The sequence below is a fragment of the Mesoplodon mirus genome (genome assembly GCF_964341445.2).
Source record: "Mesoplodon mirus genome assembly, chromosome: 8".
NCBI lineage: Eukaryota > Metazoa > Chordata > Mammalia > Artiodactyla > Ziphiidae > Mesoplodon > Mesoplodon mirus.
This window is the reverse complement of record NC_138984.1, coordinates 73,022,590-73,036,880: the sequence shown is the minus strand read 5'-3', so window position 1 is coordinate 73,036,880 and position 14,291 is coordinate 73,022,590. Positions and strand designations below refer to the sequence as shown.

Sequence of the window (14,291 nt, the reverse complement as noted above, 5' to 3'; positions counted from 1 at the left end):
AGTAAATGGCAGAGTTGGGACTCTAGCTCTGGTCCAGTTTGGCTCCAGAAATAACTATTCAGGAAATATTAAGTCCACAAGAATAAAAGCAGCTGGCTGTACATGTGGCATTTTGTGGGAGCAGGTACTTCTGCCAGACAACATAACTACACTGTGCTTAGTCTGAAAAAAAGAAATAGATAAGAGTAAAAGCCATAGAAAAAAACACATTAGAATGGCACTTTGCAGTTGTAAAATACTATTATGTACATAGTTAAATTCAAACTTTATAACAACTAATTGAAATATATACTATTATACTCTTCTTCAAATAGAGCAAACTGAAGCTTAAGAAGTTAAATGAACTACCAAATGTAACATCCTTCACTGGAAAGAATGTATATGAGAATGTGAACAAATAGTTTAATCCAGATCTAGGTCATCAGAGAAAATGAGGTAAAAAGGAAAGTGGTAGAGGATTTTGAAGGTACTGGGGAAGTATGGTTAAATATTCCATCTTGGGCTCTAAGTTGGGAAAGAGGAAGTAAAGCTAAGAGGAGTTTATTGGCTTGAGTGAAAGGAAGAGTATAGAAAACATCAGTGACCTCCTGTGACTCTCTCATCTCTAATTTTGTAGTGTAAATGAATGGGAAATGCACATTTCACACATAAATATTCTTTACAACATTTGGTCCAGAAAAAAATAAATCAATTCTAAAAAGGAAGGGTAGTATATATAAGTCCATGCCACTCTCTCTACTAAATGTAAAATAGCTAGCTAGTGGGAAGCAGCCGCATAGCACAGGGAGATCAGCTCGGTGCTTTGTGACCACCTAGAGGGGTGGAATAGGGAAGGTGGAAGAGAGGCCCAAGAGGGAGGGGATATGGGGATATATGTATATGTATAACTGATTCACTTTGTTACACAGCAGAAACTAACACACCATTGTAAAACAATTATACTCCAATAAAGATGTTAAAAAAATAAAATAAAAAGGAAGGGTCAGCTGCACCAATTCTGCCTGAGCCATCTGAATCAACAGGCCTTAGCTGTGAAGTCCTAGAGCTGCTTTATTATTAAAGTTAGGTCGACTTTAGAAACATCTAGTTACAAATGAAAATACATTGGGGGGAGAGTCAACTAAGCAGGCTAACTCATGTTATATAACCAGGAAGATGAATCTTCTCATCTTATAAAACAGTCGATTTTTTTGGCCTCTTTTAGAAGAAAGTTCTAAGTGGTAATGTGAGCCAGTCTGAAATTGGAGGTTGAAAGAATGCTCAGGGATTTGAGAGGTTTGGGGAAGGCACCTGCCTTCACCAAATACCTGCTCCTTCTTTCCTCCTTTGCTCTCCATTATCTGTTGTGATGCCTTAATTTCCCCATCAGGAGTCTATATAGGTAGATCATGAAGGATTCCACTAGATCCAATGTGGATTTCTATCCCAGGAAATAATACCTCTGCCAGTTATGGACAAATATATATTTTAGATGCATTTGAGGAATCACATTGAAGATGACCCTGTGGAAGATTATGCTATACAGATCATATTGGTGCCTGGAAAAGGGAGTGGCATTAAAAGATGGGGAAGAGGGGCACAGAAAGATATGTGAGAGGTTTCAAATACAAAGTTTCATAGTGTGTCTTGGTTTGGGTGGCTGAGATGCTAGGCTACTATGTCATTTATAGGTACCTGGTTTCCTGCATTACTAAACAGGTTAAACATGTTTCCAGGTGTGTAGAAAACCCAGCATGCTTGTTTTGTTCAAAGGCACAGTGGGTCAGACTGGAAAGACTTTCAGCCTTATTAACTCTTGCATCATTCTTAAACATGGACTGTCATCTACTTCCCATAGGTGGTGAAACTGTTTCAAGTTATCCTACATTAACCCAGCTGAAGCAAATTTCCTTTTCTCCAGTTTGCCCATTGGAAACCTTTCTGCCATATTGGAGGGAGGAGTTGCAGCTCAAGTCAAGTCTAAGTTAAATGCAAGATATTTCTGAGTTTGTAATCTTTTTTGAGGTTAAGAATTCATATTTGTATTGTATATGCCCAGTCATCACACAAGTGAGGTACTTAGAGTCTACAGGCCTTGTGCCATACTTTAAAATTAACCCAACCTATAACCTGTATGTTTGGGGGAAGTCTAGACTGAGATTACTGTAGTCCGTCCAGGTACTAAAAATAAAGGGGATTCTAATGTGGGGGGCTCCACTGTCCTGCATACAGTGGGTCCACTACTGTGTGGGAGAGAAACACTCTGGACTTGAGGAAGATGACTAAATACTGAGACCTTTCTGATACTTATTGGCTGCACGACTATGGACAAGTCACATAACTTTTCAGAACCTCAGTTTCCTCGCTGTTAGGATGAAGATTACAATGCCTTCATCACCGAATGTCTATAAAGATTTGATGAGATAATGGAGATAAAAATACTTCTGTAAGTTCCATGGTAAAAAACCCGTGCAAGGTCCTATGATTATGCAAAAGCACATGCACCCATTTTGACTACGTGCACTACCCTTTTCCCAGGCCGTCCTTTAATCCAAATCTATCAAGGGCTCATCATTTACCAAGAGACTCAGAAAGTGATGCGTTTTGTCTTCTTGGCTTGTATGTGCTGAAGCCTCAGCCACTAACATGATTTGTATGTAGCCTATCAAAAAAGGAAGGTTTTAAATCAGATGATTGAGGAAATGATAATATTCCCTCATGTCTATGAATTTTTCATTTTTATTCCAAAACAGTCAAAATGGACTATGTGGGTCAAGTCTCAGTGTTCACAGGTTTGAACAGAAGGTCGAGTAGAATATTTTCTCAGCTTCTATTTGCAATTCAACTACTGCCTTCAGGGGCCTTCCCTCTCCAAGCTCTGGTATCTTTGGGAGGATCAGAAAGAGAATAGATCATCTAGCTGAGGAGCTCTGTCCAGAATTATATTCTTTTCTGCAAGACCTTAGAATTATTGAAGCTTCTTTTCCTCTCACTGATAAGAGGGTATAGTGATATAAAATTTTTACTTTTATGTTTTGTTCTTTCTAGGGTAGACTAGCCCTGACATTTAGTCAGAATTGCCTGACTACTAAGTTAGAAGTTTTCAGTCACACTCAGCACTCATACTCCAAAGGCTGAAGCTGTGTTTCCTGAGGTAACTGCCTACCCATCAAAGCTACTGGACTCAGGCTTAGAAATATAAGCCACCAGCATCAATATTCACCAGTTCAACAATAGTCTATTTTGAGCAGGCAGCTGTCAGAGTGAGGTAGGGATGGGAGGGAGAAGAGCAGGAGGTGGGGGCTTCCCTGGTGGCACGGTGGTTAAGAATCTGCCTGCCAATGCAGGGGACACGGGTTCGAGCCCTGGTCCGGGAAGATCCCACATGCCGTGGAGCAACGAAGCCAGTGCCACAACTACTGAGCCTGTGCTCTAGAGCCTGCGAGCCACAACTACTGAGCCCACGTGCCACAACTACTGAAGCCCGCATGCCTAGAGCCAGTGCTCTGCAACTAGAGAAGCCACAGCAATAAGCCGGTGCACTGCAATGAAGAGCAGCCCCCGTTCACCGCAACTAGAGAAAGCCCGTGAGCAGCAATGAAGACCCAACGCAGCCAAAAATAAATAAATAAAATTAAAAAAAAAAAAGAGCAGGAGGTGGTGTGATGTGGCAGAGATAGTTCTGGGTGGAGGTTAGGGCACCTTTCAGGTAGTTCTGTCTCTCCTGGGGTCTGTGACCTTAGGCAAGTCACTTCCTTCCTCAGACTTCTCTGTAACGCAGGGGACAGGATTAGAGTTCTTCTGAAGCTTCATCTAGTATTAACTTTCGGTGAGGCTCTATGTAATTTTAGCCTCATAAGTGCTTCCCTCTGGGTCATGAGAGCCAGAGCAAAGGTAAATTAAAGTGTTGTTTTGGGCTTTAAATCTTTGGACATTTTCTCTCTGGTCCTTAGAAGCACCTTAACAAGGTCCTGCGTGATCTGGACTCTGCTTACTTCTATGGTCTCTTTTCTACCCTCATTGCTCTCCCCAACCCTATGTCAGATTTCCCTCAGTTTCTCAATGGATTATTCTTTTTACCCCCTTTCCCATGTCACTAACTCCCTACCCCTTCAGGCTGCAGATGAAACCCTTTGCCCTCTCTCAGGCCAGGCTCCGCCTTTCTCTTCCTTGCCCCAGTAGTTTACTCTGCTTCTGAAGAACGTTTTCATGTGTTTGCCTTGAAGGCAGGACCCACGCTCAGATGTTAGATTGCAGAGTAGGTAGGCACTCAGAGATATTTGTCCACTGCTGAGCTGTGGTTGTTGGGCAGTTTTAAAGAGCTACCTTTGTTTAGTGCTGTATAGAAAATGATTTCCTGTATATTTTCTCCCTGACAAGGTACCTGACGTGCAAAACTAATTCCCCTCATATACCTCTGACCCTATCCCCCTCCCTGCAGCTACCCACCCCGAGTATAAGGAAGAGAGATGTTTTAATTTCTGCTAAAGTCATATGATTATAAGGAAACAAAAGAAGGAGGAGCTGTATCCTATGGAAAGAGCACTAGAATTAGAAGTCAGAAAATTTTCTTGCTGGGACAGCAGACCTATCAGTTAATCTTTTAGAGCCTCACTTTTCTCATCTGTAAATCATATGAGAGATAGTAGGTCTTTCATAGTGTTGTTGTGAGGATTGTTTAGAATAAAAAAACTCCACACACATACACAATCACTGCCTGGAACATAAATAAGCACCTTTTTGGTGAGGCTCAGCAAGGGACAGATTCCCTTTATTCAGAGAGGCTTGGCAAACCCAGGAGAGGTAGAGGTGTGGATGGTCACTATAAGGGCAGAGCAGGTGGGGTGGGGAGAGAGCCGACCTGGTGTAGTTGAATTATTGCCGAGTGAAGAAGAATCAGAAGACTGAAGGTTGGATCCCAACCCTACCATTTATGAGCTGTGAGTCCCTGGGTAAGTTACCTTTCCCTGTGCTTTCTTCCTCATCTGTAGCACTTTATCAATCTGGCATGGCTGTTGTGAGGATCAAACAAGATGACGTACATGGAGAACGGAAGGTCCCAGCTGCCCAGCTCATGACAGGCAGTGAGCAAACAGGCGTGGAATGAAATGAACTGCCAGCAGCTGCATTGCCTGCTGCAATCTAAAACCTCAGCTTCCTCTCTAAGTCTCAGCTTCTCTACAGGTGAAGCTGGGACAGCGACAGTACCTGCCTTGAAGAATAATTTTAAGGAACAAATGAGAAGGCAAGTCATAAAGGCCTTTTTAAATACTGTACTCAAGTTTCTCTGCATTGACCCTTCTCACACATACCCGTACACCAACGTTTTAGAAGTGGGGCCAACTTAGAAGATATTTTAGTTTAGAATAATATAGATTTTTTTAAACATAAAGAAGACTCTAAAAAGCTCCCTTTATTCTGAAAGCAAACAACAAAACAGAGCTTCTAAACAAACATTGCTATTTCTCCCCCATTTTCTGAGCCTTGAGCAAAAAATGTTCCCTTCTTGAAAGGCTCTGCTCTGAATGGGTCACCCAGAAGAGCCCAACAGGAGTTATTTTCTGGGAAAAGAGTACTCAGGGAAGTATCACCATAAGAATTTGATAAATAATTTTATGATGGTTAAACTGGGCCCTGGATGAGGTGTGTAAAAAAGAAGTGTACACAGGTTCAAATTTCTACATTCACAAATTCCTCTCTCGCATAAATATTTCTAGGTCTCTGGCAGTATTTAGGAGACAAAGTCACGGATTTGCTTTAACATTTCTCAGTTTTACATTAATTAGGCACTGTTTTCTTCTCTTTGAATCAGTAGCAGAAGTGTGTTTTATATCCTCTGATCATCTCTCTCCTTATCATTCCCCTAGTTGTGGGGAGAGTGTGATAAGTAAAAATGTCAAAAGCTCTATAGTCATCTTTTGGCCACATTTAACCTTTGTCTTGTTATGGTCTAGCCTGCACCCTTTAAACAAAGTTTGCTTTATATTTCCAGCTTCCTGATACAACTTTTTAGTGAAATAGCACACTGTGCTCTAACACACATGAACACACTAATGTGCATGAACATGTACACAAACACAATTCAAAAGCAACATTGCTTTGTGTACACTCATGGAAGAGAAAGCAGGAAATAACCCTTTTAAATCCATCTTGTGAGATTTTTTTTTCCCCCTGCCCTTGTTTGGTTTCTCAGGGAGGTCTCAGAGCTTTTCCAGTCAATTTTAGATAATGTTCTCCCATCACTATTAGTCACAAAAGCTATCTCATTTCACCAATTAAAATACTAATCTTATGTAAAACTAAGGACATTGAACTTCATATAACAGTAAAGTTTCTCTTTTCTCTCAGCCTGATACACACATCTAGAAACATGAAGTTTGGAAGGCTATGTGGTCAGTTTACTTTCAGTAATTCATTAGTTGTGGTTTTTGACCTCACTGGGATTGGGAGAGTAGGGGAGAGGTGGAAATTTAGGTTCTATAAAGGTTTTTCTTTCCCCTCAGTAAATTGGACTGGTTTGTGACAAACGCACAGTGCTTTTGCTTTTCATATGTGCCAAAAGGAAACTCTCTTTAACTGTGTAGGAAGGAATCAAATGATTGGTTGACAGTCCCAGCTCTGGGCTAAGAGAATAGGCCCATTCTAGTTGCTTTATTGAGGGGCTTGCCAGAGTACTGTAGGAAAAGCAAAGCATTAAAATAAACAATTGGCTAACATCGTGATGACACAGCGGTACTAGAAGAGCATGCTGTAATTCTTACTGTCCTCTAAAAAACTAAATGTTGGCAGCAAACATGTCTTCGAGTCATTTTTCTCTAAATGCTGATTCAGGAAGTGCACTCTTAAAATAAGTTCATTTCTGGAGTTACATCTTCACTCTAGCTGCAGGCTACAGGACAGACGTCTCTAAGTAGAATTGCCCTGCATTTCCAGTAGATAGGACCATGTCTTACCAAAGCCTGTGTGTATGTATTGATTATTGCTGGCTAAAACAAACTTCAATAATTAATAGTAAGAACTGCAAGGATTAGCTTTTTATAAAGAAAGGGCTAAATATGGAAATTTGAAATAACCGTCATAACAGTATTTTATCTGAAGCATATTTTATAGGCAAAACTTCTAAGCAAAATGAAATTGTATTTTATTTACTGGCATAAAACATTCTCATAAATAAGATAAGGAGATTTTCATCCATTGAAGGTCAAAACATTAAAATGACAAACCAAACAACAACAAAAATATGAATTAATGAATGAACATGAATTAATGAATAGACAATAGTGTTAGAATAGAATGTATTTACCTTAAACGAGACACTAACATATTCCATATATTCAAAATGAAAAATTAGGAAGTCATTATTAATTTGTAAAATGACTTCTCGCAAGCCTAATTTGAATAGTTATCTATCATTTATTTTTTTAAAAATAGTATCAATATTCAAAAATCATTTCAGAGAATCTTATCTTTAAAACCATATTGTGTAAAGTTGTATCTTTTGAGTCCACAGCACTGTGCTCAGTGCTAAATGGATACAAAATAAAGTAAAAGACAGAGTTTCCTTCCTAAACTTAGAATTTCACGAAGAAGTTGAAACAGATTCTCAAGGCCACGGTTAGTGAAGGACACACAGCAAGGAGTGTTTCAGTAACCAGGAGAGTGCATTAATGGTCATTGGAATTTAGAGGTCACAGTCAAATCATGGTCTAGATGGAGGTAAGATACAATTAGATTTTGAGCAATGTCAGGTCAAGATGTTCTAGGAGAAATGGTGAGGACTGTGAAAGGTGAGGATGGGGGGAAGCCGTGGAAAGGGACCGGTTAAGAAAAATATCAGTGGATGGTAACAAATGTGATGAGTAGAGAAAGATAATAAGACTAACTATCCTTATGCTGAAGGCCCACATTAGAGAGCATGTCACATGCAGCAAGCGACAGCCACACAGCAAGGGTCAGAAATCAGGGTGGCACTGAAAAGGACAGTGAGAATAATGCTAATGACAGAAAGGAGTTTTTGTGCTTTTGGAAAAGGCCAGGACTATATCTCAACATCTCAGAAATGGTTCTTTGGGACTCAGGAGAAAAGGAGAGAAGAGCAGTTTGGGAAAAGAGAGTCTGATTTTAGAACAAGAGCAAGTGAAGTTGTCCTGGGAACGCTGCTTCTCTCTTCTCCTCAATGTCAACCTCATCCTAGCATATCGGTTAAATCATCATCCTTAAGAACTATTAACTACTTATTATCTTTACTGAGGGGACCTAAATGTAAACAAACATACTAGCAAATCTATGGTTTTTATCCTTGTTTTGGTTCAATGTATATTCAATAGCCAGTTATGATACGTGAGTTATACTGTGTTAATCAATCCATAACGTGGATTCAGGGGAAATGAAAGAAGCAGTAAGGGGGATATTTCCCAGAACTCTTAAAATTTAAAGGTTCCAGTGGGTTGCTACCATAGCTAATTTTAAGGCCAGTCCTTACGCATTCTAATAGATTCTTTCTCTCTCCCTTTCTTTCTTTCTTTCTTCCTTTCTTTCTTTTTCTTTTTCTTTCTTTCTTTTTTTCTTTTTTTCTTTCTTTCTTTCTCTCTTTCTCTCTTTCTTTTTCTTTTTGCCTCTCTCACATGCACGTGCATGCACACACACACACACACACACACATTCTTATTATATTCTATAACAATTTCCCCCATGCTGACTTTTAAAATTTATTATCTCAAAAAATCTTATTGTGTGTTTTCTTACAAGCATGTCATATACCTTTTGAGCAAAGCTGAAAAAAATAAAATCAAAGTAAGAGAACTTTAAATCATGCCAACCTGATGAATCAAATGTTTTTCATTTGTATTTTCTTCCAAACTTTATCCATATGAATACATAATTTGCACATACTTGTAGTCAGAGTGTTTGGGTAAAAGAAAAGAAAAATAATTTATTCTCTTTCCTGTAAGAATGGCACAAAAGGGGTTCTTTACACAGGATCCCTGATGGCTTAAAACTGTCACCTCCATCCTGCTGGAAGAGTAGAGCATCAGGTAGGCACCTTGCCAAGAGCACATATATTTAGCCAAGGTGGGTTGTGTGATAAGAGGGAGGGGCCTGGCCACATGCTGTCTGACTCATCCTCTCAAGCACACGTGTCACTCACTTTCTCCTACTGTCGGGACAGCCTCCTTCAGAAGACAGAGTCTGACTATGACTTCCCTGGGCAGCAACCCTTAATTTCCACAGACCAAATTTCAGAAACGAACAAGCACTGGGAGCTACTGAGCCTTCAGTAAATCACATGGACGCTAACATCATTATTACTTGCTTTTGGCCCTCACACAATTGTCCTTTCTCTGGTTTGGAATTGCAGCCTGGGCTTCTGTGCAGTGTCTGATTTTTCTCCAAGCTCCATAGCAGTCTGCCAGGCCACAGAAGGGATGTTAAAATAAAGCTACTTTCCTACTTCATTCTCTGGTGTTTTGTGTTCAAAGTTGGCATGTATAGTATATGGTCATATAGTATATACTATATAGGATATGTATAGTAATGTGCCATACATAGTATGGCATATATAGTATATGCCCTATACTGGCATATTTGGATGTGCCATACATAGTGTATATGTGTAGTAATATAGTGATATATCATAAATATATGTGATATATGTGATATGTGATATACAGGGTTTCAGATCAGAGCTGGTGCAGCATAATTTTGGGGATCATTTTGGTAGTAATTAGTAAGATATGCACTATCAACAGCACAACATAATTTTGAGCATGGATTTTAATAATTTCTCTATAATTGCTAGCTCTATGACCACAGACAATATAACTTCCCAGGGTCTCAGTTTCTTCATCTTTACTTTGGGTATATTTGTGCTCTCCTCAAGGTTGTGAGTTTCACCAGGGTGAGGAACATGAATGGCAGAGTGCTTGGCCTAAACAGGTGATTAGTGCATGGCCAATAGCCATCTGCCAATGGCTAAGAGCTGAAAATGGCTAACATCCCAATGAAGAGGCCCCTCTCACCAATATGAATACAGGCACATCTATATCTGCCTTCCTCTTAGTAACACTGAATACCTAGATCACAGAGAAGGGTTGTTTTCCTTTTTTTTTTTTTTTTTTTTTACAGAAGCCAAACGAGGGCATTCTTTACAGACCACATGTGCTAAATCTGAATCTTGATATTCCCTAATTCCACCTTCTCGGCAAACATTGTTTGGCTCAGGAATTGCATATCAAGGCATACAAGGAGTTGTATTATCAATTAATGGGTAGTGAACATATGACTATGAGGTACCCTCACTTATGAGTGGGCCAAAAAGAGCCAGAAACCAAATATATTTGAATCAGATTAAATATTTGTGATCTACTTTCTAGTTAAAGGAATATAATTTTTTTAAAACTGGTTTATAAGGCTCACTGGGCACCTTCAGAGATGTGCTCTCTTGGAAGACTGAAGTAATTTCTGAGTGCCCTTACTTGTTGATTTGAACGCATAATATCTGCTGCCTCCTTTGCAGAGCTCTTGTGAAATTCTTGTGATTTGTGTGCAGTTGCTTCATAAATGGTGAAACTCTAGAAATATAAAATATTATATTCTTGTATGTCCTGTGGGTGTTTGCTCCTTATTGGCTGATTGACTTTTTCCAAAATTATTATTCCTGTATCACCGAACTCCTGAATTATCTACCATTCTCATCTATAAAGGATATTAAATTCTAAGGAGTAGTGTCACTTCTTCACTTACGGTGATCATTACTCATGATTAGGCAGAATTCTGCTGGCTAAGACATGATTCCAGAGAGGCCTAGAAGGCTCCTCCTCTGTGCTCCTTTCCCAAATATACTCCTGACAAACTTGCTAATAATAAAAAATTCTGAAACTGAGAATTCACTTCATTGTCACTGTTTTAACGGAATTACATTTTAAGCTCCACCATTCATATACACCTTTTTAGGAATTGAGCTCCCCTAATCATTTTGATAGGTTTTCAGTACAGAAAAGGGAACAGAACATGAGCTAATAGGGATGAGGGCCAAAGTCTCAGAGAAATAAATGTATAAAGAGAGTGCAATGGGTATGTTGATATCGGAATTTTTCTCTGTGTGGATGGTAGACTATTTGAACTGTGCCTAATGATTATTGTTGCTCTAATTCTCTAGGTGACCAAAAACCACACAGAATTATCTAGAAATAAGTCTTCTCTATGTAAGACCCAAAATACTTGGGGCTGAGGAAAGAGAAGAAAAATGGATCTTACCCAGAAGGTCTTGTGTCTTCAATGGCTCTGTCCACTGGGATCAAATCACTGAGGTAGACGTTGAAATTTCCTTCTTTCCATCTTCTTTCTACCTCCTTCTCCTTTCCATGGGGAACAACTACCGGACGTCCAAACTGACCTGGAGCTTTGGGGTCCCTTGGAGAAAGTGTCACATCAATTCTTAACACACGGTGCATTCCACCATCTTCAGGCGAACGAGCTTTTCTGTGACTTTGGTTGAGTTGTTCAGGCTGGGTTTTGGCAGTTAAATTGATTCTTGCTGGCCCCAGCCCACCAGCTAAGGCTTGATTGGTTTGAGACAGTGCTGCTCCCTGGAGAGCAAGAGAAGAGAAAGATGTCTCCCTGCTCTTCCCGGCAATGAGTTCCTCTTGGCTTTTGCGCAGTACTGTAGGAAATATAGTTTTGGTTTTGGAATTGGGGACCTCTTTGGTGTCTGTCTTTAGCTCCTCCTCCTTGGTTATAATCACAATATGGCTTTCAGACAAATTGAGTTTCTTCCCATCAGCCACTTTGGCTGCATCATCCTTTGGCAAGCCTCCCAACTGTGTCTCATTAATAGATTGCTTCTTTAAGCGACTTGAATTGGCAATGAACTTGGAAAAGGGAAGGTTCTTACTGGCTTTGTGTTTATTTGCATTTAGTTCTTTGCTCTGAGTCTCAGTTTTATTTAAGGCTATGGCTTCCCTGGGTTTTGGCACTGGTGGGCTGGCAGGGTAGGTCCTTTCATTTGCTACTGCCTGGAATTGCTGCTTTGATCTGTCAATATTAAGATGGATGGTCACATTTGGGTTCCTCTCAGCTGCTTGTTTTGATGTTTCACTGCTGAGACTAAGACTCTTCAGGCCCTCCTGGTTTATACCAACAGGTCCTGTGTGTACAGATATTTTGGCCAGTGGAGTTCCCCTTGCTGCTGTGAATGGGGTTTTCTCAGCCCCCTGAGCTGTCTTTTGCTTTGGCGTCACGTGCGAGGAAACTTCAGGTCTGACGTCTCGCCCCTCTGTCTTCCACTTGGTAAAAGTCACGGGGGGGGTCTGCAGATATGCAGGACGCCACAAAGGTGCAACCTTGCCCCTTCCGGGGGCATTCTGCACTTTCCTTTCCTTCTGGGTTTGGTCCAAATCATCCTCAACCTTGAGCTTACTCTTTTCAGTCTTTCTAAAGTTCTCTTTGCCCCATACGCCCTTCCCGTGTCCCTTCGAGGGGGGCTTCATCTCTTTCACGCTGCCGTCAAGGCTCTTCACCTGGTATGGCTGAACTCTGAACCCTTTCCTCTCTCTCCGGACGATGTCTTCCTTCAGGACCCGAGTGTTGATCTCACTGAATGAGAGGCGGAGAGCTGCCATGTCAAAGAGCAGCCAGATGACAGAAGCTACAAATATAAATGCCAGGACTCGCCCACTTCCTCGGAAAAACTTTCGGATCTTGTTCATGGTACAAAGGCTTCCCTCGCAGCCTGCCCTCCCTCTGAGCCTGCTTACCTTGAGGGGAGAGGGAGCCGACGTAGTAGCAATAGCAGCAGCAGCAAAGTTGCCAGAAAGTGGCCCCCTCCCCTGAGCAGAGCAGGAAGCAGCAGTCCAAAGGGAGAGCTCAGCTCCTACTGCTTCAGTCTCTGCCTGCGTGGCATTTCACAGCAGAGCATCCGTGCCTGCTTGGCTGGCCCCTGGCTAAGCCCTGCTAAACATTGCCCTTTGGTCACCCTGGGAGCCGTCGATTCCAGCCACCAGACAGGTCAACAGATCACTCGCCTTGTCTCCATGAGCCCATGTCCACCTTCCTACAAACCCAAGAAAAGGTGGGGTCCGGGCTGCGCCTTCTCTCCTCGCAGTTCTCGGTCTGCACGCTGTAACCCAACACCACTTCTCAGAAGGAAAACATTTCAAGCCATTAACCAGAAAACTTCATTCAGCTCTCACCTTCCGTGTTATGCGAGAGTGTGTGTGTTTTCAGGGCAATTAAAGAAAACTGTCTAACTTGGAGGGCATGTGTTCCTGGTTTGTAACCCCACCTACCCCATTCCTGCTTATTAACTCTATTGTACCCAGGTCTCCAAGTGATTTGCCCCAGCAATTCATCACTGAACTTAATGTTTCAACTTGGAGAGGTAACAGCTTATAGAAGGGGCTGAGCATAACCTCAATACCAAAGGTGGGTGTTTGATTATTCAGAACCTTCTCGGTGGGGGGGGGGCATCAAAATCTTTGTTTGTAAGTTAACTTTTTGTTTTAAATGAGTCCATCTATTTTTATTATTAGATTCAGTAGACATAAACTTAATTTGTCATATTGCTGTAAAAGTTTCTAAACTCTTACTCTTGGTTTGGATACTTGTCCCAGATGTAACAACAGCTTGCAGAGTGAACCGGAACTTGGACCAGACTCTGAGTGGCACTGGTAGACTGGTAGAACACTGGTTCCAACAGCTTTATGGTAGAATCACACTGAAGAAATCCTCCCAAATTCTGATTAATTGATGGGGGGGGGGGGCAAGGGGCAAAGATGACCATTGGTCTGCATTGTGTTTTTAGAAGCTTCCCAGGTCTTTCTAATGTACAGCCAAAGTTGAGAAACACTGGTCTAGAATAAAATGCCTCACCATTATTTTTTGGGTTTTGGAACACTGCACACAATTTTTGTGAAATTTTCTCCCAGACAGAGTAAAACCTAATAAAAACTATACATTCCCAGAACAATTGAATCAGAATCTGCATTTTTATAAATTTAATTTTTTATTTTATATTGGAGTACAGTTGATTTACAATGTTGTGTTAGTTTCAGGTGTTACAGCAAAGTGATTCAGTTATACACGCACCTGTATCCATTCTTTTTCAAGAATCTGCATTTTAACCTCACCTGCTATAAACATTGTCCCTAAAGTTTGAGAAGCACAGCCCAGGAGCACTGTCCTCCGAGGAGCTCTGAGTGATTTGCAGACAGAGATGCCACTTATTTCTCCAGTGTTAGGAGGGGTATAGCATCCCCGCTTTGAGATAAACTTAGGCTCCCAAAGACTTGGGAAGGGAAGAAGGGAAGATTCTG

The 14,291-nt window shown here is 40.9% G+C and overlaps 1 protein-coding gene across 1 annotated transcript in view; it reads right to left on the bottom strand.

The window, feature by feature from the left end:
• The window catches only part of GALNT5 (polypeptide N-acetylgalactosaminyltransferase 5), a 39,881-nt gene extending 26,687 nt beyond the window's left edge, over window positions 1–13,194 (bottom strand). The window contains exon 1 of the mRNA XM_082630298.1: window positions 11,236–13,194. Coding sequence (XP_082486424.1) covers window positions 11,236–12,686 — 1,451 coding nt within the window. The 5' untranslated portion in view covers window positions 12,687–13,194. The remainder of the gene's footprint in view (window positions 1–11,235) is intronic.
• Window positions 13,195–14,291: the final 1,097 nt, after the last annotated feature.